The 27,546-nt window shown below is 42.3% G+C and overlaps 1 protein-coding gene across 2 annotated transcripts in view; it reads right to left on the reverse strand.

Annotated features, from left to right (window-relative positions):
- Nucleotides 1-2,502: 2,502 nt before the first annotated feature.
- Nucleotides 2,503-27,546, reverse strand: part of HEY2 (hes related family bHLH transcription factor with YRPW motif 2) — a 44,084-nt gene continuing 19,040 nt past the window's right edge. Inside the window, exons 4-5 of one of the 2 annotated variants that reach the window (XM_077289433.1) lie at nt 23,662-23,737; nt 2,503-3,256 (exon numbers count right to left, since the gene is read on the reverse strand). In XM_077289433.1, coding sequence (XP_077145548.1) covers nt 2,586-3,256; nt 23,662-23,737 — 747 coding nt within the window. In that variant the 3' untranslated portion in view covers nt 2,503-2,585. Of the gene's footprint in view, nt 3,257-23,655; nt 23,738-27,546 lie in introns of both variants that reach the window. The other variant, XM_077289432.1, reaches the window with a different exon arrangement.

Raw genomic sequence — 27,546 nt, forward strand, 5'->3', positions numbered from 1 at the left:
TCATTACATCTGCTCGGCTTTAGTAAATTGAGAAATTCTTGTTTAGAATAGGCTAAAAGCGATCTCGATCATGTCCAAGTGACACAGGTAATGTTAACCATATCAGAGCCTTATGTGCTGCAGATTTTCACAGTAGTTTGCTCATTATAGTGACATGTATATCTGTGCCAATTGAATCAACCTTGATGCGCTTCCAGTGTTGAGTTGGCAAAAATGACAAGGAAATAAAATTAGATCAGAAAAATTTGACATTGCATACAAATGTCACCTATTTAATAATGATGAGCGAATATACTCGTTACTCAAGATTTCTCGAGCATGCTCGGGGGTCCTCTGAGTATTTTTTAGTGCTTGGAGATTTCGTTTTTCTTGCCGCATCTGAATGATTTACATCTGTTAGCCAGCATAAGTACATGTGGGGATTCCCTAGCAACCAGGCAACCCCCACATGTACTTATGCTGGCTAACAGGTGTAAATCATTCAGCTGCGGCAAGAAAAACGAAATCTCCGAGCACTAAAAAATACTCGGAGGACCCCCGAGCATGCTCGAGAAATCTCGAGTAACGAGTATATTCACTCATCACTACTATTTATGTAAAAATAGGGGACCTTTTTTGTGGTCAGAATAGAGTAACCTACTGAAATGACATGGAACAAGGGCTGTGTACAATTTTAACATACTTTAGAGAAAATGTTTTAGCCCGCAAATGTTGGTCAGTGGAAATATTGTGACTGGCATCTCTTCGGATATGTTCACACTACTTTTTTTCATACAGATTTAGAGTGGGCCAGCTCTGAAAACCACCTGACAATATGCCCAGAAAAAGCTCAAAATGATAAACATATACATTTCTATGTAAAACCAACTTGCTATTAATATATTCGAGCTTTTGAGCATATTTTCTGCTTCAGGTTTCCAAAAATGCCAAGCAGTTAAAAGAAGTGACCTGACCATTAGTGCCTTGACACATTATCCAAGCACATTCGCTCATCACTACTGACCATTCATTAAGTGTTTTCTGCTTGGAAAATGCTCTATCCTTATGATAAAAATCAATTGGAAGGCTTAAAAGGCATCTGGAAGACGCTACAGTGTCATTTTGAGCATTTTGGCAATGTATTTGCTCGAAAAAGCACTAGTGATTTCTTCTTTGTTGAATAGAGGTAATACATTTCCAAAAAATATGACAATATTGCTTAAGAAACAACCAAAAAAGACTAAAAAAAATATCCTTCAGAGAAAAAACGACAATGTTTCTTGAAGCAGTTTCTGCTTGAAAACTTTGTGTGGTTCACCTGCCTAAATACATTGTGTGCACAAACCCTTACTAAAAATGATTCTGTATGATGCTCTATATATTGAATCAACTAGTGTATGGTGTAATTTATTTTACACAACATGACACCCAAAGAGCAAAATGGGAGGTTTCCATCTCACCTGATATTACACACAAAATGTGTGTGTTTTTTTTAATGAGGCTGATCTGAAAACAACAATCTGACCCATAGACTGACCTCTTCTGTTTGAAAGGTTGTCTGATTTAGAAAACTCGTATTCAAATATTAAATAATAATAAGGAGTACCCTTGTAGCATGTCCTTCTGCATTTCACAGTTAGCACAGGGGAATTAATTTCAATAGGTATCTTATAATATCTAATTTTATCTGTGGTCAGGCTGCAGGAGAACTGAACACTTGAGGCGTAATGAATTAAAACTGGCCTTTCATACGCCAGTCTTAATGATGGAGGTATGCAGGAGTAAAATTTGCCTAATTCACTAAGAGGCTCACACCAGTGATAAGATATGCCTAATTCATTAAGAGGCATGTGTTTCGTAATGAATTAGGTGCATCTTACTGTTGCATGTCTCCATCATTACGAATGGCGTATGAAACGCCTCGGCAGAAATGTTACTCCACTCCAACACCAGATGGGCTTCACCACGCACCATCCCGTCCTTGCTCCGCACAGTTGCCGGTTGCAATACATCCTGCAATTTTTGTCATAGGTACCATCTAACAAAGAGAGGTCGTCTAAAGCTCACACAGAGAAAGGGTGATTATTAATATGCTTAATAACATACGTGACATGCTATTTCCAGCAATTTGTGGACAAAATTGTGATCCTGAGGTCAGTGTTGTTATCGGTTCCATAAATCAAGCAGGCTATGTAAGACTCACTAATGATTATCATTGTTTTTTTTCCATGAAAATAAAATTTGGTAAAATTTGTAATAAAAACATTAACATTAATTATCGACATTGAAACCATGTCTAGACAATTCTGACCTGCATGAACCAACATTTTTGGATGAAGACATTGAATGTTACTTGAAATGATGGTGACCATGGACATATGAGGTTGTCCCACCTTGTATTTGTCTATATGCAAAGCCAATGAATACTGCCTCAGAGCTGTTACAATAAAAGTGTAATCCAAATTCTAGAAGCAACAAATATTGTTAGATTGTTAAGTAATCTCTAAATCCAGAGGTCATCTGCATATTTCAGACATTTTATTTGACTAAGGACACTGTTCCTGCACATGACTGTTTTTATATAAGTCTATTTAAATAGCAGCAAGTTAAAAGGCCCCTACTTCAGTCCCCCATGGCCGATATGGCTTGCTATTTCCACCGGTGCTTGCTTGCCGAGGACTAGGAGTTGCAGACAAGGGAGAAGTAATGGCTGTAGCAGAAGCTGCCATCGCTGCCGCTGCCCCTGGTGGAAGTAAAGGGAATGTTCCAGCAAATGACAATGGAAAACTGTGTGCAGCAGCGGCTGCCGCGGCATGTACTGTGGCTGACAGTGAGAGCAAAGAGGTAGAAAGAGGAGGAACACCTGAAGCTACACTGCCCACAGAAGGCACTCTTAGAGCAGCATCTGCATGAGCAAATGTAGCTGTGAGAAGGGCAGAACTGTGTTGTGGGGGTAACTCTGTATTTGTGGAAAGTCTGCAAGGCATGTTCTCAGAGGAAGAGAGTCCATTTTGTTGTAGCAAAGAAGCAGGAAGTTGATGGAAAGCTGCCGCCCAGTGGTGAGGATGCAGGGAATGCTGGTGCTGGGTCATTGATGTCATAGCCACTGCTTCCCTCTGCGAGGCACAAGTGCTAAGATGAGAGACTAGTCGAACTCGGAGGGGATCTGCGGTGTCCAGGCCTTCAACAGAGCTAAGATACCTTGCAACTTCTGTTAAACACTCTCGAAAACCAATGCTCATGAAATCCATAGCCAAGGCATGAGCGTCAAAGTAACCTACAAAAAAAATAAATAAAAAAAAATGGTAGTTTATGTACACACTACATAACCAAATCTAAAAATGTGCAGGACAATGATCAAGAATGTCTGTCAAGGAAAAATGAAGCAATTACTCATAGCAACTAATCAGGTTATTGTTTTATTGACCTAAGGATTGTATAAGTAAATTACTGTTTACATTTAAAGAATTGAATGGTTTAAGTCTACATTCCCAAGATGAGTATTTGGTAATTTTTTGAAGTTGCAGATTTTCTGCAGCATATCTGCACCCATTAGGTAAATTAGGTTCCTTGTATTTTTATTTTATTGCCTTTTTAGTGTATATTTCTTGCATTTTTTTTTCATGTTTTTTATGTTATGGGTTTTATCTCTTTTTTGTATGTCATGTTTTAAATAAATTTGCTTGTTTTTGATACTATTAGCAAGCGGAGTAGCCCATCCTTGAACAGTTCTTCCATTTCTTCCACAGGTGCCCAGCGCTGGTTAAATAAGTACCGTACATGTTTTTCTTCCACAGCGTGACAAACTTAGTGCTGCTGGTTCTATGGGAATAGTGCAATCTATTCATATACAACTAGAGTATTGTTGTCTCTATATTGTATTTTTACTGTATTTTTATCACCTTTTCTCCTACAGCAAACAACCTTGAGCAAATATCCTTAGTAAATGTATATTTTTTTCTATTTAGATCCCATCTACTGTGTTAATCGCATTTTTGGGAAAAAACAGTATTCCCTTCTGGTTTCATTTGCGCAAATCTAATACTTGCTAATTATATTTCGTTTTGACAACATTGTGATTATTGTCTAGATTTGCAGCAATAAGATACTTCACATACTAGCGCCGCTGTAACATATATTATAGCTTGTTCTTGATACTTCCTGGTAATTAGCTTTGACAAAACTAAATTAATTGTCATCTATGGTTTACAAGCGTTTTTAGTTGGTTTTTGTTCTGAAAATGCAATAAAAATGCATACAAGTTTTTTACCTGCAGATTTTCTATATCTAATGCAATTTTTTGATGAAAATCCCCCAATAATACTCAGTGTATGTGCAAGGGAAATTGACATTTTGCAGATTTTAAACCAGCACCACAGGTCAATTTATGCTGCATGAAAAAATAAAGCAATATGGGCACAACATTTATATAAATCCCATTCACTTTGCTGAAATTGTAAGATGTAGTTAAAATATGCAGCATCAAAACCTCAACAAAAACTCATCTTGTGAACTTAAAGGATCACTGTAGTGTTTTTTATTTTTTTATTTCAGCACTGGGGTGATGCCACTAATCTAAGTTCCCTGACCCTAGTAATATATTACTTACCAGTCACTGTCTTCAACTGCTCCAGGCGCTGTTCAGGTCCCGTGCTGCCATATTGTCACAACTTCTGACTGACTGAAAGTCAGAGGTTCCGGCACAAGTGCTCAATGAAAGTCTATGAGGGCCTTGTTCTGGCCTCGTTCTGGCTTTCATAGACTCACATTGAGTTGTGACTTCCGAATCGCTCAGCAAACACTGACCGCTGGACCGCAGAGGCGCTGATAAAAGATGAAGACAGCGGCTGGTAAATAGGAGACTAGGACCAGGGAACTTAGATTAGTAGTAGCACTACAACGCTGCAATAAAAAAAAACCCACATACAGTGAAGGAAATAATTAATTGATCCCTTGCTGATTTTGTAAGTTTGCCCACTAACAAAGACATGAACAGTCTATAATTTTAAGGGTAGGCTAATTTTGACATTGAGAGACAGAATATCAAAAATAAAATCCAGAAAATCACATACTATAAATTATATAAATTTATTTGCATTTTGCAGTGAGAAATAAGTATTTGATTCCCTACCAACCATTAAGAGTTCTGGCTCCTACAGACCAGTTAGATGCTCCTAATCAACTTGTTGCCTGCATTAAAGAAAGCTGCCTTACTTAAGTCACCTTTATAAAAGACTCATGTCCACAGACTCAATTAATCACTCAGACTCTAACCTCTACAACATGGGCAAGACTAAAGATCTTTATAAGGATGACAGGGACAAGATCATAGATCTGCACAAAGCTGGAATGGGCTACAAAACCAAAAGTAAGACACTGGATGAGAAGGAGAGAACTGTTGGTGCAATAGAAAGAAAATGGAAGAAATAGAAAATGACTGTCAATCAACATCGATCTTGGGCACCATGCAAAATCTCACCTAGTGGGGTATCTTTGATCATGAGAAAGGTGAGAGATCAGCCTAAAACTACACAGGGGGAACTTGTCAATGATCTCAAGGCAGCTGGGACCACAATCACCAAGAAAACCATTGGTAACACATTAAGCCGTAAAGGTTTAAAATCCTTCAGTGCCTGCAAGGTCCCCATGCTCAAGAAGGCACATGTGCAGGCCTGTCTGAAGTTTGCCAATGAACACCTGGATGATTCTGTGAGTGACTGGGAGAAGGTGCTGTGGTCAGATAAGACAAAAATTGAGGTCTTTGGCATTCTCAACTCGCCGTGTTTGGAGGAAGAGAAATGCTGCCTATGACCCAAAGAACACCATCCCCACTGTCAAGCATGGATTTGGAAACACTATGTTTTGAGGGTGTTTCTCTGCTAAGGGCACAGGACTACTTCACCGCATCAATGGGAGAATGGATGGAGCCATGTACTGTAAAATCCTGAGTGACAACCTCTTTCCCTCCACCAGGACATTAAAAATGTGTCGTAGCTGGGTCTTCCAGCACGACAATAACCCAAAATATACAGCCAAGGCAGCTAAGGAGTGGCTCAAAAAGAAGCACATTAAGGTCATGGAGTGGCCTAGCCAGTCTCCAGACCTTAATCCCATAGAAAACTTATGGAGGGAGTTGAAGCTCCGAGTTGCCAAGCGACAGCCTCAAAATCTTAATGATTTAGAGATAATCTGCAAAGAGGAATGGACCAAAATTCCTCTGACATGTGCGCAAACGTCATCATCACCTACAAAAAACGTCTGACTGCTGTGCTTGCCAAAAAGGGTTTTGCCACCAAGTATTAAGTCTTGTTTTCCAGAGGGATCAAATACTTGTTTCTCACTGTAAAATGCAAATAAACTTATATAATTGATACAATGTGATTTTCTGGATTTTATTTTTGATATTCTATCTCTCAATGTTAAAATTAACCTACCCTTAAAATTATAGACTGTTCATGTCTTTGTCAGTGGGAAAACTTACAAAATCAGCAAGAGATCAAATAATTATTTATTTCACTGTAGTTAGGATGCCCTTTTAATGAATCAGATGTTTTTAAAAAATGACAATCCATTTGTGTCTCACTCTTTACGAGCTTAGACATTTAGCGTTGATCTCCAAGTAAACAGTATAATAGCTCATTTGGGGGGGGGGGGGCATTAAGTGACCAAATGAAATCTATTTCAGCTCTGATATGTACAGACTTTACAACTTTTGGAAATAGACTACCAGGTAAATTCCAAAATTAGTCCTGTAATTAAATGACCCTGATAAAACTACATAGCTCCATTTTACTTTGGCTATGCATAGTGAAATAAGCAAAAACTATGAACTGGAATGTAAGTTGGTGTGCATGCAGCGTTCACACTGGCCACTAAACAGACCCAAGAGAAAAACAAAATGATCAAATACCCCGCAGTAAATAAATAAATAGCAACAGTGCATGAAAATAATATAGGATACTTGGCTATCATATTTTTGAGCAAAAATATGTTAACCATGTACCCTATAGTATGGGTTTTATGCTTTTTTTAATAAAAAATAAGTTAACCAAGTACCCTATGTTATTTTCATGCATGGTTGCTATTTATTTACTGCAGTGTATTTGCTCATTTTGTTTTTTCTTGAGTTTTGATCGTAAAATAGACGTTCACCTTAATTATAGCAAATCCATGACGAGAATAAAATAAAGAAAAAAAATAACCCAGTTTTGTTCTACTGCAGGTCAAGACAATTAACATGAGAGGGGATGAGAGTAGAGCACTGTGCTATGGAGAGCGATGTACTAATATAATGTATCAGAGGGTTTGGTAACAATACACTACTGTGCTTGAAATTAAATAATACAGCACAGAAAAAATTAAGAACAGCAGTTCCCAAAACTCCTAAAAATGTATGGTGGTGCCTCTCATCTTGTTTTGTGGGGTAGGGACATTCCTGAGAAGTTTTCCCATGGTAATTCTGATCTACAGTGTCCCTCCCTGGCTTGCTCACAAACACACACACAAAGATTAAAGGCTCTGAATGAAGGAAGCTCCCACTCTTCTGTCTCCACCAGGCTGATATTTACTTGATTTTCATGGCGGGACCGTTTGGGAGAGAAGAACATATGATCTGCTTAGTGCTATATTGCAGGATCTAGGACATGTTTTGTCACTTAACTGAAAACTAAGAACATCTTTCTGCGGCATTCCTTCATCGTAACAATCTAATAGAACAAATATATAGTATATGCAATAAACATATCCAACTCAAGTGATGCATTTCCTGACTTAAGAGCTATAGAACTTTATCATGTGTACAATTCTGCATATAATTATATATGTTTAGAATTATAATCTAAAGAGGATGTATATATATATTACTGGTCATACTGTGTTTCAAAATCCAAAACTTTTGTCTCGTAGTCTTCTGGACCCTAAACTGTAGACCCAATCTTTGAGACAAAATCTGTATTAACTCTTCGGTGCCACTTGTATCTCCAATATACAAACATGAGTGGGCTAAGAGGTGAAGGGGGCCAGTACAGGGGTGGTTTATAAAGAGGACAATATAGCTTGTTGCTCGGGGGCCCATTGCCAGATTGCCCTCATCAGTATAGTCGTGTCAGACAGGGAGTGATCTTGCTGCTCCACTGCCAAAAGACTGTAGAAAGGGCAGTGAAGTCTCAGGAAACAGTCCTCAGCTTCCTGCCCAGCGCTTTGTGTATTCCTCAGGCACGTCCAACGTGATAATATCAGCACTCCACCTGCATCATATAGTAAGTACCTAGCAAAAAGAGGAAGTGATGCTGCAAGGGACCATCCGGAGAGGTGAGTAATTATTTGTTTTTTAAACACAGTGGATAGGGAGGGTACGATGGGAGAGTGGATATGATGCTATCAAGGGCTTATAATGAATTAGAGGGTGGGGGTTGGATGCTATCAAGCTATCAGGGATAGACTTAGAGTGATTTCGGGGGCGTGGGAGAATGATATTAGGGACAAATCTCCGACGCCCAATTTATTATGAATCCCTGATATCATGCTGTCTCACCTCAAATTCATTATAAGTCCCTTATAGCATTCCCCTTCACACCTCAATTCATTAAAAGTCCCTGTATAGCTTTATTTTTCACTCACCAATTAATTATGACGCTATACAGGTACCTGGAATTAATTGGGGGAAGAGTCACAGTGATTAATTTATATTTTTTGGGCAGCGGAAAATGTACCGTATTTTCCGGCGTACAAGACGACTTTTTAACCCCTGAAAATCTTCTTAAAAGTCGGGGGTCGTCTTGTACGCCGGGAATCGCCTTGTACGCCGGGTGTATATGGTGGGTGGGGGGGGGGAGTGATCCTGATGACGACGAGGGGGCGTCTCACAGAAAAGTGAGTATCCCCCATTACCTTATCATAGCGCTGCAGCGTGGGGTCTCTGTGCTAGGAGCGGCGGCGGCTGCTGTGCTGTGGCGGCTCCTCTTCTGCAGTGTGGAGCCTCTGGTGCTGTGGGGCGGTGGCGGCGGCGGCGTATCTTCATGCAGTCGGGGCTCCTCCGGCATCTCAGCCTGGAAGCCCCGCCGGCAACTCCATCGGTACAATGCGCTGGCCTCCGGGAAAATGGCCGCTGCTTAGATTCAGATCTCGTTGAGATCTGAATCTGAGCATGCGCAGCCCCCAGCGGCCGGGCCACCGCATCGCACCTATTGAGCTGCCTCCGGGAAAATGGCCACTGCTCAGATTCAGATCTCGTCTCCCGAGATCTCGGGACGAGATCTGAATCTGAGCAGCGGCCATTTTCCCGGAGGCCACCTGACCGCATTGTACCCATGGAGTTGCCGGCGGGGCTTCCAGTCTTTGAGATGCCGGAGGAGCCCCGACTGTATGAAGATACGCCGCCGCCACCGCCCCACAGCACCAGAGGCCCCACACTGCAGAAGAGGAGCCGCCACAGCACAGCACAGCACAGCAGCCGCCGCTCCCAGCACAGAGACCCCACGCTGCAGCGCTATGATAAGGTAATGGGGGATACTCACTTTCCTGTGAGACGCCCCCTCGTCCTCATCAGGATCACTCCCCCCCCCCCAAAAGGCACATATTCACCGGCCCTATAAGACGACATAGGGTGTATAAGAAGACCCCCGACTTTTAAGAAGATTTTATTTTTTAACTGGTAAAGTTGGGGGGTCGTCTTATACGCCCAGTCGTCTTATACGCCGGAAAATACGGTAGATAATGGTGGACACAGTACTGGTTTATAAATTTATATTTTGCAACGTGCATGGTTATTTGTATAATAATGATGTTCTACATACACTGTGTGCAGAATTATTAGGCAAGTTGTATTTTGATCACATGATACTTTTTATACATGTCCTACTCCAAGTTCTTCATGCTTGAGAGCCAACTACCAATTAAGTAAATCAGGTGATGTGCATCTCTGTAATGAGGAGGGGTGTTGTCTAATGACATCAAAACCCTATATAAGGTGTGCTTAATCATTAGGCAACTTCCTTTCCTTTGGCAAAATGGGTCAGAAGGGAGATTTGACGGGCTCTGAAAAGTCCAAAATTGTGGAGTGTCTTGCAGAGGGATGCAACAGTCTTGAAATTGCCAAACTTTTGAAGCGTGATCACCGAACAATCAAGTGTTTCATGGCAAATAGCCAACAGGGTCGCAAGAAGTGTGTTGGGCAAAAAAGGCGTAAAATAACTGCCCATGAATTGAGGAAAATCAAGCGTGAAGCTGCCAAGATGCCATTTGCCACCAGTTTTGCCATATCTCAGAGCTGCAACGTTACTGGAGTAACAAAAAGCACAAGGTATGCGATACTCAGGGACATGGCCAAGGTAAGGAAGGCTGAAAAACGACCACCTTTGAACAAGAAACATAAGATATTTCTTGGCCCAGTCTTGTCATTTTATCTTAAGACTGACTTTTCAAAGGTTTTATGGACTGATGAAATGAGAGTGACTCGGGGGCGTGGCCTAGCGAGCGATGTGAGCGGACGTGCGATGGATCTCTCTCCCCGCACCGCTCCTATTACTCACCCTTGAAGGCGCCGCCGAACGCTGAAACTGGGCAGAGAGGCACCGCAGGACCCCTGCGCACGGAAGAAAGCACCGGAGATATCGGGCGGTGAGGAGCGGCGATGCCACATCGAAAACAGTTGGCGCCTGCGGCAGGCGCGAAAATCCAAGATGGCGCCGTGGCAAAGGAGGAGGTGGCCAGAGCCAGTGCTTCATACCGCCGGAGGCTGGAGGTAATCGCCCGGCTGGAGCAGTTTGCCTGCACGGAGGAGGGGGGTGCCCTGCTGCTGGATCCTGAGGGGCTTGGAGAGAAGGAAACCCCGCAGAGGAGAGGAAGACATTCTCAGTGTGGGGGAGGAACAGCGTTCCCCAGGGAGGACACAGGAAACGCATAGTGCTGACAATGTGACACCTGCCGCCAGCCCAGTGCTGACTAATGATTCTGATGGTGTGCAGCACTTAAGCATGGGGGAACCAACACTGCAGGACATTTTCTCTGTTGTTATACACTGCAAATCTGCCCTGGCTGCGCTGAACATAAGGGTGGATGATTTAAAAGTTGAAATGAAGTCCCTTAACTCTGCTATGCGCAAGGTGGAGAAGAGAGTGGAGGTGGTGGAGGAACGTGTGGGCAGTGTAGAGGATCAGACAAACGAACTGTTAAAAATAGAAAAGAAATACATTTAACGTATTGCAGAACTGGAATTTAAAACAGACGACTTGGAAAACCGTTCCCGAAGGAATAATTTAAGAATAATTGGGGTGCCGGAGAAGGTGGAGGGGAATAATCCCACTGAATATTTTGAGGCATGGCTTAAGAACTCGGTGGGAGGTGACGACCTTACAAATCACTTCTCGGTGGAGAGGGCTCATAGAGTCCCCACTCGGCCCCTGCCACCCGGCTCCCCCCTCGAGCTATACTGGCAAAACTCTTGGACTACCGGGATCGGGAAACCCTATTAAGAAAGGCCAGGATTAGTGACGGCCTGAGCATAAACGGAAATCGGATCTCCATTTATCCAGACTATTCGGCATCGGTGCAAAAACTCAGAATGAAGTTTGGTGAAGTCAAGCGACGGCTCCGAGAACTGGACCTAAAATATTCGATGCTCTACCCGGCTAAGCTCAGGGTGGTGGCGTTGGATCGTGTTCATTTTTTCCAAAGTCCGGAGGAGGCTACGCATTGGCTGGATATTAATGCCAATAATATTGGCACGGATCGGAACCGTTGAGTCTGATACTGAGGATTCGTAATTCCACTGGTTCTGCCTCTTTTTGGTCTTTGAACGTGCTTTGTGTTTTCTGACAGAATGCACCCAAAAGTTAAAGTATTGTGTTCGGCGGCGCAATGAATAGTTCATATTGGTCGCGGTGGGAGGGGAAGAGATGGATGGTAAAGGGCATAGTTCTAGGTTGTACCAAGTGCTCTCAGTTCTCACATAGAGAAAGAAAGTCTGGTTTATCTGAATTTTGTTGAGTTTCAGATGGGGGAGGATGGTTCGGTTGTGGGGGGTGGGGGAGGGGGGAGGCGTGTATCGGTGGAGACCTGGGGGAGACTGTTCTCACGTCTTATCTTTCTTTAAGGAAATGGGAGGGGATGTTAATATAAGTTGGAATGTCAGGGGGTTAGCAGACGCTACTAAACGGGCGGCAATATTTCAGTACCTACTGAAACAGAGGCCCTCGGTGATTTGCCTGCAAGAAACCCACTTAGTGGAAGAAAAAGTTGATATGTTACAGAAGCGATGGGTGTGCAAGGCATATCACTCAACGTTCTCTAATTATGCACGGGGGGTGTCAGTTTTAATCCATACAAATACTCCATTTGAGGAAATTGAGGTTAAAATTGATAAGGATGGTCAATATGTTTTTTTAGTGTGTAAAATCTTTAATCGTTTGATTTGCATTGTTTCATTATATATACCCCCGCCATATTCTGGTAAGAAAATTCAGGACATATTGGAGTCTATGAGAGGATGGGATGGGGTTCCCCTTCTAGTGGTGGGAGATGTGAACAATATAGCTGATGACCACTGGGACAAGAGTAATCACGCCTCGCTGCGCAGGGACGGCAATGACACTCCTTTTGGAAATTATCTTAGAGAAATAGGTTGGATTGACTTATGGCGGGTTCGCAATGTTAATACATATTCTTACTCCTGCTACTCGACTACGTATGGCTCTATGTCACGAATCGATGTCGCCTTGGGTAATGATGGGATGAACGAACTGTTAAGTGGGGTGGAATATAGTCCTAGGATTTTGTCAGATCATAGCCCAGTTCAGGACTCTCTGAAGTTATCAGGTCAGGTTGGATCGGGGAGGATGGGTTGGAAATTTCACCCCTCCTGGATACAACTTTTGGATATGGAAAGGGTAGGAAAAGAGATAGAGGAGTTTTTTTAAGATCAATGAAGGTGGTGCAGAAAGCCATGTAGTATGGGACACTATGAAGGCGTATTTAAGGGGTATTCTGTTTCGTGACATCTCAAGACATAAGACAAGGACTAAAGCACAGGATCAAGCTGTCTTGGAGGAACTGAAGGCAGCTGAGGCGGCATTGGGGGCCCACCGCACTAAGGAGTCTCAGAGCCGTATGAGGGTAGCTCAGCAGGAGGTTAACCAGTTATATTTGAGGAAAGCGGAGAGGTCACAGGCTTTTCAAAAAGAAACTTTCTATTCAGAAGGGGAAAAGGTGGGACACTTACTTTCTGAAGTGGCATCTGCGCAGAGAGGCTCCTCGCATGTCTACTCCATAAAAACTGAGGACGGGACGTTGGTTACTCGGGGGGAGAAAATTCTGGAAATGTTTAGAAAATTCTATGGTAAATTATATACTTCTAGCATGGGGAGGGGGTCTGAGGATATGACCAGGTACTTGGAGGGGATTGATCTGCCTAGGTTGAGTAGGGAGGAATGTGAGTCGGAGGAGCCGATAGGGGAGGAAGAATTGGGGGCTGCTTTAGCGGGCGTAGCTGGGGGTAAGGCTCCGGGGGCGGACGGTATTCCAGCTGAGATCTATAAGATTTTGAAAGATACTCTGTTGGCCAAACTGGTAGGGGTGTACAATGGTTCGTTGGAAAGAGGGGAGCTACCTTTGTCAATGAGAGAGGCTGTTGTGGTGGTTATCCCTAAAGCCGACAAGGACCTACAGCTACCAGAATCCTATAGACCAATCTCGCTGCTGACGGCCGACAAAGATTTTGGCAAAAGCCTTGGCAAATAGGTTGACTATGGTGATTGACAAACTGGTTCACCCTGATCAATCAGGCTTTATGCCCAACAAATCAACGGCACTCAACCTGAGAAAGATGATTGTGATGCCGCAACTTCTTTATGTGTTACACAATCCTCCTGTATGGATATCACGGAGCAGATTTCGGAGGATCAGATCCTTGTTTGGCGAGCTGATCTGGGGTGGGAAGAGCCCCAGATTTAAACAGGAAATTCTACAAAGGTCAAAAACGGAGGGTGGGGTGGCACTACCTAATCCGTGACTATACTTTTTGGCGTCACAGTGTCAGCACTTTAGGGGATGGGGTGTGGATTCGGGTGGGGAGCGGATACCCTGTAGCCTGAGGACACTGATTGGGTCGAAGGTATTGAGTCATGGCCTGGAAGGTGGGCATTTCCGTGAGTTGGGCTCTAAATTCTGCACTATTAGGCTTATTCACAAGGTTTGGGACACAGTAAAGGTTATTAGGGGAGTGAGGGCACTCACTAGGTTCTCACCTATTTGGAATAATTATTTCCTACAAGAGTTCAGACAGATGGCGGGAATTCATGTCTGGAGGGAGGCAGGCATCTCTTGGATGAGCCCAAATATTATATCAGGGTAGGATTAGGAACTTCGAGGCATTGCAGGAAGAATTTCTACTGCCAAACTCTGAGATGTATCAGTATAGCTGCATCTTACATGCATACCAGGCACAGTGTAAGAGAGGGCCTGTGGAGATTCAGGTTGATCTCATGCTGGATTTTATTCTTATGGGGGGAGGCACGAAGGGGTGATCTCGGGATTATACGAATTTCTTCTATTCTCTTTCTTAGAGGGGCACCCTATTAGAGCTAGGGCGAAATGGGAAGCTGACCTGGGGGTGACTGACAACGATCGTTGGGACTCAATATTGGAGTACGTGCCCAGGATCTCAATAAGCGAGCCTGGGAGGTTGTCACAACTATTTGTTATCCATAGGGCTTACTGAACTCCGGACATGTTATTCAAAGCCGGTCTGAGACCTAATTCAGAATGCCCTAGGTGCTCACAATCCGAGGCGGGCATCCTCCATATGATGTGGCAATGCCCCAGGCTGTCCTCCTTTTGGATTGTCGTACTGAATAAAGTGGGATTGACATATAATTGCTCTACGCCACGGGACCCTTTGGTATGTGTTCTGGGTTACGTAGAGGAGATTGTAACTGATAATCTGTACAAAATGGTTATTGCTAGATTGCTGTTTGTTGCACGAAAGTTGATTGCCAAGTTCTGGATTAGGGAAGAGCCACCAACAAGAAGAGACTTTATGACGCAAGTGGATCACATTATCGCTTTGGAGAGGAGTATCTACCTTAAGAGAAACAAGATGGACCTCTTCAGCAGGTTGTGGAATCAGTGGCTCGAGTCAACGTGATTTAAGTGACTGTTTCTGTTCTTGGGTTTTCTGTCCTCTTGTGAGCAGTATCGACAAGTCATCTTTCTTTTCTTGTATATCTATATACGATGTAGCAAACTGGGGCGGTTTTTGTCAGGTCTCTAAAGGTTGGGGGGAGGGGAGGTGGGAGTTTGGTTTGGGGTTTAAAAATTTCTTAAAAAGTAAACTATATATGTGTACTGTTTACAGTAACGTAATTTCCTTGTATTACCCTTACTGTTTAATAAAAATATCTGATTAAAAAAAAAAAGAAATGAGAGTGACTCTTGATGGGCCAGATGGATGGGCCAGAGGCTGGATCAGAAAAAGGCCAGAGAGCTCCACTCCGACTCAGACGCCAGCAAGGTGGAGGTGGGGTACTGGTATGGGCTGGTATCATCAAAGATGAACTTGTGGGACCTTTTCGGGTTGAGGATGGAGTGAAGCTCAACTCCCAGACCTACTGCCAGTTTCTGGAAGACAACTTCTTCAAGCAGTGGTACAGGAAGAAGTCGGTATGGTTCAAGAAAAACATGATTCTCATGCAGGACAATGCTCCATCACATGCCTCCAACTACTCCACAGCGTGGCTGGCCAGTAAAGGTCTCAAAGAAGAAAAAATAATGACATGGCCCCCTTGTTCACCTGATCTGAACCCCATAGAGAACCTGTGGTCCCTCATAAAATGTGAAATTTACAGGGAGGGAAAACAGTCCACCTCTCGGAACAGTGTCTAGGAGGCTGTGGTGGCTGCTGCACGCAATGTTGATCGTAAACAGATCAAGCAACTGACACAATCTATGGATGGAAGGCGGTTGAGTGTCATCTTAAAGATAGGTGGCTATATTGGTCACTAATTTTTTGGGGTTTTGTTTTTGCATGTAAGAAATGTTTATTTCTAAATTTTGTGCACTGATATTGGTTTTCCTGGTGAAATAAACAAGTGAGATGAGAATATATTTGGTTTTTATTAAGTTGCCTAATAATTCTGCACAGTAATAGTTACCTGCACAAACAGATATCCTCCTAAGATAGCCAAATCTAAAAAAAAACCCCACTCCAACTTCCAAAAATATTAAGCTTTGATATCTATGAGTCTTTTGGGTTGATTGAGAACATAGTTGTTGATCAATAATAAAAATAATCCTCTAAAATACAACTTGCCTACTAATTCTCCACACAGTGCATTTCTATTCAGGGGCGAAACATGCAGGATTTTTTATGTATATACAGTTGCATGTAAAAGTTTGGGCACCCCTTGTAAAAATTACTCTTATTGTTAACAGTTAAACAAGTTGAAGATTAAATCATTTCTAAAAGGCCTAAAGTTACAGATGACACATATCCTTTGTATTTTAGGTTAAAAAAATTATAAAAAAAAATATACAGCTCTGGCAAAAATTAAGAGACCACCACATCAAAACCCTGTCATGGGCAGCCCAATCTCCAGACCTGAACCCCATAGAAAACCTCTGGAATGTAATCAAGAGGATGATGGATAGTCACAAGCCATCAAACAAAGAGGAACTGATTAAATTTTTGCGCCAGAAGCAGAGTGAATGACTGGTGGAAAGCATGCCAAGACGCATGAAAGCTGTGATTAAAGATCATGGTTATTCCACAAAATATTGATTTCTGAACTCTTCCTGAGTTAAAACATTAGTATTGTTATTTTTAAATGATTATGAACTTGTATTCTTTGCATAATTTGAGGTCTGAAAGCACTGTTTTTTTAGTTTGACCATTTCTCCTTTTCAGAAACAAAATACAAAATTTATTGATTGGAAATTCTGAGACATGTTGTCAGTAGTTTATAGACTAAAAGAACAATTTACATTTTACTCAAAATATACTTATAAAGAGAAAAACTGAACATTTTGCAGTGGTCTTTTAATTTTTACCAAAGCTGTATATATAGTTATTTTTTTACATTTTAAAAATTACAAAAAGGAACAATTGGCTGTTGTAAAAGTTTGGGTACCCTTGGAGATTTGTGTGGTCAGATAACTTTGACCAAGGTTTCAGACCTTAATTAGTTTGTTAGGGTTACGACTTGTTCACTATCATCTTTAGGAAAGGCCAGGTGATGGAAATTTCACAGCTTTATAAAAATTCAGCCTCCTCTAACCTTGTGCCAAAACACAGCAGTCATGGGTCCTTCTAAGCAGCTGCCCAGCACTCTGAAAATGATGGAGGCACACAAAGCAGGAGAAGGCTATGAGAAGATAGCAAAGCGTTCTCAAGTGGCCCTTTTGTCAGTTTGAAATGTAGTTAAGAAATGGCAGTTAACAAGAACAGTGGAGGTCAAGATAACATCTGGAAGATCAAGCAACATTTCAGTGAGAGCTGCTCGTATGATTGCTAGAGAAGCAAATCAGAACCTCCACTTGATTGCAAAAGACCATCAGAAAGATTTAGCAGACTCTGGAGTTATGGTACATTGTCCTACTGTTCAGGGACACTTGCACAAAAATAATGGTCGTCATGGAAGAGTAATTAGAAGAAAACCTCTCCTGCGTCCTCACCATAAAATTCAGCGTCAGAAGTATGCAAAAGAACATCTTAGCAAGCCTGATGCATTTTGGAAATAAATCCTGTAAAACAATGAGATTAAAATAGAACTCCTTGCCACAATGATCAAAGGTATCTATGGAGAAAAAGGGCAAAGATTTTCAGGAAAAGAACATCTTTACAAACACTAAGCATGGGGTGGATAAATCATGCTTTGGTGTTGTGTTGTCGCCAATGGTGAGGGAAACATTTCACGGATAGAGTAAAGAATAGATTCAATGAAATTTCAAGAAATTCTTGAGGCAAGCATAACACCATCTGTAAAAAAGAACCCTGGAGTTGAAAAGAGGATGGCTTCTACAAATGGAAAATGATCCTAAACACACATCAAAATCTACACTAGACTACCTCAAAAGGCGCAAGCTGAAGGTTTTACAATGGCTCTCAAAGTCAGCTAATATGAACATAATTAAAAATTACAAGCTGTGATACTTGCAAAAGGGGGTGCTACTAGGTACTAACCATGCAAGATGCCCACATTTTTGTATCGCCCATTTTCCTTTTTGTAATTTTTAAAATGTAAAAGATGAAAATATACCTTTTTTTCCCTAAAATACAAAAGGAACTGTGTCATCTTTAACTTTAGACCTTTTAGGGATCATTTAATCTTCAGCTTGCTTAACTGTTCACAATTACCGTAATTGTGACCAGGGATGCCCAAACTTTTACGTGCCACTGTATACAATATATGTTACATTGTTATTTTCTGGACCGCAATGATCAGTGTGACAAAGCAAGTAGTAGCTGGGAAATACTGACATGAAGCTCGGACTAGATGAAGAAGAAACAACAGAGAACAGAGATGTCTCCGGTAAATCATTGGGTGTAAATATTTATTCTATATCAATACTATATAGCTTGCAGACAGATGATAGGAGTAATACTATTTTTAAACCACCTCCCTTAGGGAACAATAACACATTCATGTGAAATGTCCATTTGAGGCCGACACCCACATCCATAGAGTTTCATGGATCCATTCACACATCAGTGAAAATCAGAGATCCAAGGGACTCTGGACATGTCCTATTCTGATCCAGTTTTGAGAATCAGTATAAGACATAATGAGTCTGTGTGCTGTCCGAGGAAAAAAAAACGGCGAAACATCAACTCGTCAGGGGAATGTTCAAATGTATCCTTATAATATATAGCACTGTATCTTAGCATATAGTATGTTAGGTGTCGAGTTCCCGCACAGGGGGAATCTCGAACCACCTCCGCTGCAGTCTCCCATTCTTCTCCAGCCGCAGTGGAGCCTGCTCAGCGGAGACGTCGATCCCATCGTCTGGCTCAGGCAGATACCCTGCGCTTGGTTACTGCTGCCCTTCCAGGCTCAGCCATTGTAGCCAGTACTGGTCAGCGGCGAGCAGAGGCTTCTGGGACTAAGTCCTGCTTTTCTCCTTCTGAGCATGCCCAAGGAAAGACCTCTCATTGGAGGTCGGGGTCACATGCTCAGGTCCTGTAGCAGCTCCTATTGGTCCACTAGGAAGGTCCTGAAGAAGCTGCAACTATAAAAGGTTTGCATGGCCGCACGGCCATGCGCTAGTATAATTTGTTATGGCTAATGCCAGTGGATGCTCTACCACTCTGGTTACATGTGGTGTGTCTAGATCTGGGACTGTACACTCAGGCAGGCAGCTAGCATCAGTGGGGGCAATTAGCCACTTGGCTTAGCATCTGGTTCCCTCATGTGTGCGGTTAGCACAGAAGAGTTCCAGAGCAAGCACAACCCTAGTTAGGGTATTACTCTCTGAGTATCTTGCGACTCTGTGAAGCAACAGAGCTCGCTACTATTTCACACGGGGTGAAGTCGAACCTACGTGTGAGTTCAGCATCCATCCGTCATTACATAGCAGCAGGTACCATCTCTGCACGGTGGACCTCGGGCTGCGAACGCACCTCGTATCTATCCCTTTATTTGGTGCGTTCCGCTAGCCCTAACATAGTGTACTCATTTATTATGTATAGCACCGTCCCTTAGTATATAGTCTACTTTTGATATGTATAGCTCTGTCCCTTAATATACAATGTACTGTCCTGTTATGTATAGCACGGTCCTTAATTACATAGTTCCCTCTTATTATGTACAGTATAGCACCGTTCATAATTACATAGCATTCTCTCTTGTTAAGTATGGCGCCGTTCTTCATTATATAGCGCCTCCTGTTGCTTTTTATAGCATCATTCCATTATTATATAATATCATCTCTTGTTATTTATAACACCATTCCTTACATAGCGTATTTCATTATTTTAGTTATTCACAGCCCTCTCTTTATTACATAGTCCTCTTTTGTTAGATATAAAATAATATGACTGCTGATGGAGTGGCATCTGACCAGAAGACCAGTCCATCAGCCTCCTCCATCAGAAAAAAAAAGTTTTCCCATATTCCTTCAGCAGTCATTTTATTTTGTATCTAACAACGGAGAATGCTATGCATTATAGAACAGGGCAGGGTACTATGAATAACGTAAATAACGAGAGAATACATTTTGTAAGGAACAGAGCTATATATAGCAACAGAGGATGCTACATAGTAAGGGATGGCGTTGTACATAACAAGTTAGTATGCTTTGTAATAAGGCACAGTGCATTACATAATAAGGCAGGAAACTATATAATAAATATATACATGCACACTATATAGCTTAGCTGCCATTAAAAAACAGGGGCCCAGATGCATTCCTAGTACAGGGCTCCCAAGAAGTAAGTGTCTGCCCCTTATGAGTTAAGATCTATCCTTTAGTCCCCTCCAAGTGAAATGCAGCTGTCCATGAGAAGCGTTTTTCAACTGGATGATGTTTATGGACAGGTTTGGTCACATTCAACTCCATCAGAGGTAACTACAGTAACAAACACAGGAGAAGACTCTGTAATACAGTACGGTGCAAAGGTTTTAGACAGGTGTGATAATACTGCTGTAAAGTAAGAATGCTTTCAAAAATAGAAGTGTTAGCATTTAGTTTATCAGTTAGTGAGTGAAAAAAGTGAAGTATAAATCATAGCAATATTTCTTGTGATTGCTATTTGCCTTCAAAAGAGCATCAAAGCATACATTTTTTTAGACACACTTGCATACAGTTTTTGAATAAAGCCAGCAGTATTTGACAACTAACCACAGATCATCTGTGGATATAACCATGCACAAATCCTTTTGTCTTTTCATATAATCAAGACAAACTAGATGATGTTGTGATCAGGGATCTGTGGGAGCCTTATTATCACTTTCAGGACCCTTTGTTCATCATGCTGAGGATCGTTTTTAATTACATTAGCTGTATGTTTGGGATCGGTGTCATGCTGTAGAAGAATTTTGGTGCCAATCAGATGTCTTCCTGATGGTATTACATGATATTTAATTATCTGCTTATTTTACTCAGCATTGAGGACTCCAAGAAATGGCAATGTTTAGGACCGTATACACAATGGTTAATCAAGGAAACTTAGTACAGACAATGAAAGACACATCATGCTTACTTCCCTTTGGAATCAGAAGATATCCAACAGAGCCGTCAGTTCAGATCTGGCAGCAACCAGTGACATTCAGATACAATAATCTCCTGTTTGGAGAAGTCTGTCTAGAAGTGTTGGAAAAATTGTAGCAAAAAACCTATACCTCTGACATGGAAACCAGGCCAAGTGACTCAACTACGCGTGAAAATATAGGAACTCAGATGAAGTAAAATGGCAGAAGATACTCTGGAGTGATAAGTCAAAATGTGAAAAAATTGGCTGCAAGAGAAGGCAGTATATTCGCCGAAAGACTGGAGACTGGTACAATAATCAGTGTCTTCAGACAACAGTGAAGGATGGTGGAGGTTGCTTGCAAGTTTGGAGTTAGGGATTAAGCCAGGATTAATGGTGTCCTCAACACTGAGAAATACAGGCAGATACTTATCCATCATGCAATATCATCAGGGAGGTATCTGATTGACCCAAATTTATTCTGCCACAGGACAACGACCCCAAGCATACAGCCAATGTCATCAAGAAGTAACTTTAACAAGAAGTTCTGAAAGTGATGATATGGCCCCCACAGATCCCTCATCTCAACATCAACGAGTCTGTCTGGGATTACATGAGGAGACAAAAGGATTAGCACAAGCTACATCTGTGGTTCATTCTCCAAGATGTCTTAAACAACCTTCCTGCCACGTTCCTTCAAAGACTATATGCAACTGTACCTAGGATTAATGCTTTGATGATGTTTTGGATAAAAAGGGTGATCACACCAAATATTGATATGATTTAGATTTCTCTTTTGTTCATTCACTTTGCATTCTGTTAACTGATAAAACCAATAACGCTTCTCTTTTTCAAAGCACTCTTACATTGCAGAAATGTTTCCATACTTATCTAAAAATGTTGCATCTCACCATATCAATGAAACAAAACCAAAGAAAAGACAATATGTGCATATATCCTAATGAAAAAAATAAGTAAAAAAGCAAGTGCATTAAATAATTTCATGCACTTGCTTTTTTACTCATTTATTTTCATTAGGGTATATGCACACACTGTCTATTCTTTGGTTTTGTTTGTTTCCATCGCCAGTGTGAACATGCTTTTACATCATGCATGTTTTCAAGTCATACTCCGGCTCAGTTTTTTGTTTTTTTTCACCGTATGTATTAGTAAGTCACAAAATCACGTCCACAATTCATTTAAAATAAACTGGCCAAATGCTTTAAACCTTTCCCAACATAGGAAGTAATAGTACATCCTATGTCGGGTCCCCATGAATGAAGAGAACTCAGAAACTGACACGGCAGATGCCTATTGTGTTACACAGCTTGCACCAGCGCTGGGTATAAGAGCGCGACAGGATATAGCTCCGGTCACGTCATTGCTGTGTAACCATTAAAATGGCGCTGTCAAATAGTGACAGTGGCATTTAAATGGCGGTTATTCTGGCAGCTGGAGACCTATTAGTTCTCACAGGCAACCATGTTGCAACTAAAGTCTGTCTGTCTCTGTTCGATGACTAGCTGGGTAAGATTGTTAGAATGGGGACATTTTACAAGCAAATTAATTTAGATGATAAATAAATTTTAGAGGAGCCACAAATGAATGGAACTTCAATTCTAACAGGTGAAAGTGCATTTTTACAATGAGGTTCTTCTTGTCCTTCACCGACAGAAGGCCTGGTCTTCAGGTTACTCTTCCAATTCTGGAATCTTCAGTCCTCCTTATGTCTGTCCACAGCAAAAACCTATTCATGTTTACAAGAACACTAATGTAACACTAGCATTGGGGATTTGTTAGAACTGCATTATTATCAATTGTATGGCCTCGAAGTCTGTGAACAATCATAAAAAGAAGCACCTAGTAACCAGTGCGGCAGCAAAAGAGTTAAAAAGAAACAAAAACTGTAACCTCTCTGCAGAACATAAATGTCTAAAAAGTGACCGAGAAACCCTTTGCACATAGAAACGCATCAGGAAGTGACTTTCTATGCAGTGATAATGACAGGAACAATTATTCTCTCCGTTTCCTTCATGGCCATTGTGCATCTGTACATACATCACTCTGTTCTTCTTTGTGCCCCTCAAAAAATGTGTGGGCAATAAATGGAGCTCCCCTCCTGCACTTCCTCCTTCCAGGCAGACACCACGTCGTACAATTGTAGGCCTCCGGGGCTCCTGTTTATTTTTTCCAATGTTTGTGTGTTTGTTTTGTCTCTGTGCACAGATTTTCGCCGGCTTTGCAAAACCCCAAACAAATCTGCGGCTGGACTGTCTGTGAATGAAGCTTTTACTCCCACAGTGTTATGAAAGCAAACACAAGCCCAGGGTCAAGTGCTTCTTTTGTCCCTGTAGTTCTTTCCCACGAGTTCAATCCTAGCATTAGCAATGATTTCTACTCCTTTTATCTGGATCCTCCTACCAGCATTTGTCAAAAGGTTGTTTGCTTACACTGCAAAGCTCATTTACGGTGTAAAGTACAGACAGTAAAAGCCTTACCTTTACCTCCAGTGGCTTGCAGCATCTTCAAATGGTCTACTGTCATCTGGAGAATTTCAGCTTTTTCCAACTTTGCAGATCCCTGAAAGAACACATATCCATTAATGGAGCCTACTTCTAAGATATAAGCTGTCATTTGTAACTCTTCTGGTTTCTATAACTTGTATAAAAACAACACTCACTTCTAGGTGTCTTTCCAGGCAGAAGAAGTTTGCCATTAATAAGTTCTTGGCTGTCCATTGTAATTAAAGAATTTAAAAAATAAATAAAAAATAACCAACCACAGGAATAATTTTAAAACATTTAGCAATACTCCCCAGTTCTAACCCACATGAATCTGGCACCACTACAGCTAACCACAGACCTCAGTGTTCAGGTGACTGAAGAACTGGGTGTCATCACTTTGGGTACAACTATAGAAGTGGCTGGATTTATGGGGTATGAGCTTGTGAGTGTGGCTCGGTTTGTTACTTTAAAAGCATCCCTGTGGTTGGCTGTAATTTTCAACATGTAAGACAACGCCTTTAATTACCAGTGGAAAAGCTGTAGTAAAGAATAAGAAATAGGCCACATGCTCAAGATTCGCTCATGCAACCAACAGTTTTATTCCTTGACTCTTTCACTTGTCTTGGATGAGTGTTCATGTTTCTACAATGTAATAGAGGGTAAAAGCTGCTGAGACTCCTAGGGCGGCAGCCATCTATCTCTTTTGAAGGATCAAAGGGTCATTAATCTTGAAATGCAATATGCCTGATCCTTCTTTCTTCCGACATTTGTCTTTATGGGAAAGTCAAGATCTCCATACACATAAGATAGCTGGATGATTGGAGGATCTGATTTGTGGCACTAGTTAATAATGGCTTCATCAGTCGCCTCTTAAGTTGCTACTATTCTTTTGAAGAGATAGCCATATGACAAGGATGTGGTGACTCCATGTTCATTAAACCCATGTTTTATAAATGGTCTATTTATTGTACAATATGGTCAGTTTCTCTTTTATGTTATCAAATTGCATAAAGTAAAACAAAGTGAAAGAGCGCACTCTAGAAAGCAGATATGTAAATGGAGACAGTCATTTTTATGTATAACAGAAGAAAAGGATGAATCTGTTTTCTAGTGAAGCCAAGGCTGTGTACACAAGACTAACCACATCAAGTAATAGCCCAAACCGCATGCCCCCCACGGGGCTTATGGGAGGGCTCCAGGAGGGATGTTAGGCTCGGTTTGGTGTATAAGGGGTTCATTTTTTGGGGAGTGATTTGTGTTGGTAAACGTAGCAGAGGGGCTTTGAGGGTATTTTTGGATTGGTTTGTGTGAGGGACTGATGTGGGGATTATATAGGCTAGGATCACGAAAGGGGCGGGCATTCTTCACCTGGACGCCGGATTTAGATTTTCAACTGGACACTGAATTTACATCACGGATTTACATCTGTTAAGACGGAGGCCTTGATTCAAGAGATGAGGTCTTTGACAGAACAGAGAGGCCAGCAGTGGCTCCTGAGCCAGATGGAGCAGTGGACTACAGCTGGAGGAGTCAGTGACGTGACTGAAGAACCGGTACCTCCGAGGCACTCGAGGAGGGCCCAGCCTCCGGAAGACTCAAACCCAATTTAACTCCTCATTCAAGACACAGGATCCAGAGACCCAGCAGAGACCCTCCAGGGTCACCAGTGTTGCCTCTGCCCTCATCGCCAGCACGGCACTCTAGAAGTCCACAGCACCAGGCTGGTACCAGGGAGGAGGTGAGTGACATCACTGGCCCTTCCTCCCCTTTCGGGCTGCGGAATGAGGTCAGCATGAAAATGCAGTCATCGTCATGTAAGCTGATGCCCAGGGCCCAGCATCTTGGGACGCCGGGAGAAGATTTGTGGCAGGCATCAGTGGCAGGGACACTGCACCGCAGACTAGGGCATAGAAGCAGAATGGTCAGAAGGCTAGGAGCCAGTAGTGCAGTTGGTGCTATGAAGCAACTCGACAGGGCCAAGGAGCAGCAGTGGTTCCAGGAGTGCTAGCTGCAGACATGCAGCTAAAGTCCCAGTTTATTTACCTAACTCACACCAGCACGACTAGATCGGGCTGTGGGTTGACTACACCAGGTTCTCCTGGCAATGTACCCAGGCTTGAGTCTGCATCAGAAGAAGAGGGCCATAAGTCATCGAAAGTGAGGACTGGAGCAGTGATTGACGCGGAGGACAAGTGACAGCTGTTTCAGGGGTTCCTCGTAGTCAGCCTGGTAGGACACAAGGTTCATGTGCACCTCATATGAATGTTGCGAATGTCTGTTCAAGGATAAGTGCTAGTGATGGTGGTGTAATGAGAGGACATGGCAACATAATTTTTTTAGATGGTAAGGGGTTGGTTATCTCCAGTGGCTGGTGCAGGTCCTAGAGGTGTTTGGCAAGGTAGAGTTCCTACAGTTGGAACGGCCGGCTCAGCAGAGCCTCTTTCAAGTGTGTTACTTTGGAGGTCCCCGTCACTCCCATGTCTACTTTGAGCAGATTTGATTCACTTGGATGACAAAGCTAGGGGAGAAGTCTATGTCTGATTTGATTGTCCAATTTGGGCTCATTTGTAGCAGGAAGTGAGAGAGAAAATCTGGAAGGACGAATATGTTGAGATTTTTTCTGAATTACCATTGGATAAATTCAATTGTGTAAAGGTACCTTCACACTAAACGATATCGCTAGCGATCCGTGACGTTGCAGCGTCCTGGCTAGCGATATCGTTTAGTTTGACACGCAGCAGCGATCAGGATCCTGCTGTGATATCGCTGGTCGTTGATTAAAGTTCAGAACTTTATTTGGTCGTCAGACCGGCGTGTATCGTCGTGTTTGACACCAAAAGCAACGATACCAGCGATGTTTTACACTGGTAACCAGGGTAAACATTGGGTTACTAAGCGCAGGGCCGCGCTTAGTAACCCGATGTTTACCCTGGTTACCAGTGTAAAATGTAAAAAAACAAACACTACATACTCACCTTCGCGTCCCCCGGCGTCCGCTTCCCACACTGACTGAGCGCCGTAAAGTGAAAGTGAAAGTACAGCACAGCGGTGACGTCACCGCTGTGCTGTTAGGGCCGGCGCTCAGTCAGTGCAGGAAGCGGACGCCGGGGGACGCGAATGTAAGTATGTAGTGTTTGTTTTTTTTACATTTTACGCTGGTAACCAGGGTAAACATCGGGTTACTAAGCGCGGGGCCCTGCGCTTAGTAACCCGATGTTTACCCTGGTTACCCGGGGACCTCGGCATCGTTGGTCGCTGGAGAGCGGTCTGTGTGACAGCTCTCCAGCGATCAAACAGCGACGCTGCAGCGATCGGCATCGTTGTCGCTATCGCTGCAGCGTCGCTTAATGTGAAGGTACCTTTAGGGTTAAGCCGAATGAGAGCAAGAAAGACAAGGAGGAACAGAGACGTTATCACCTCATTCCTTGAACCTTTTATAACTTGTTACAAGTGTTTACTATATTGGCTAGTGTGATAAGCGAGAAGGCACCTGATAATTGTTCGGCTCTGTTTTGCTACTTAAACTCGATCGGGGAGACGTACATTTATGGCAGTACAGCATGACTAAATTTGATCTGGGACCATAAGGATATTAGCTGATTGCTGTGCCTAATGGCAGCCACAAAATAGTTATCACACTGCAGCATTCTCTTCCGGTACAAGAGAAAGTGTGTGTTCAGTGAAAAACAGTGCTGTTTTGGATCAGCATGCAAGTTTAAGCATGAATGCTCCAGATGTGGGGGACTCCACAGCCATACCAAATGTTTAAGAGAAAGGGCAAAGTCAGCAAGTCTTCAGAAAAAAGGGAAAACTCCTTTTTTAAAGTAGGTATCCTGATAGGGAAGCGCCTGCTTGTTGTGCGAGGATTTCAGTTTTGATTTTAAA

Source organism: Ranitomeya variabilis, chromosome 2 (assembly GCF_051348905.1).
Source record: "Ranitomeya variabilis isolate aRanVar5 chromosome 2, aRanVar5.hap1, whole genome shotgun sequence".
NCBI classification, from domain to species: Eukaryota; Metazoa; Chordata; class Amphibia; order Anura; family Dendrobatidae; genus Ranitomeya; species Ranitomeya variabilis.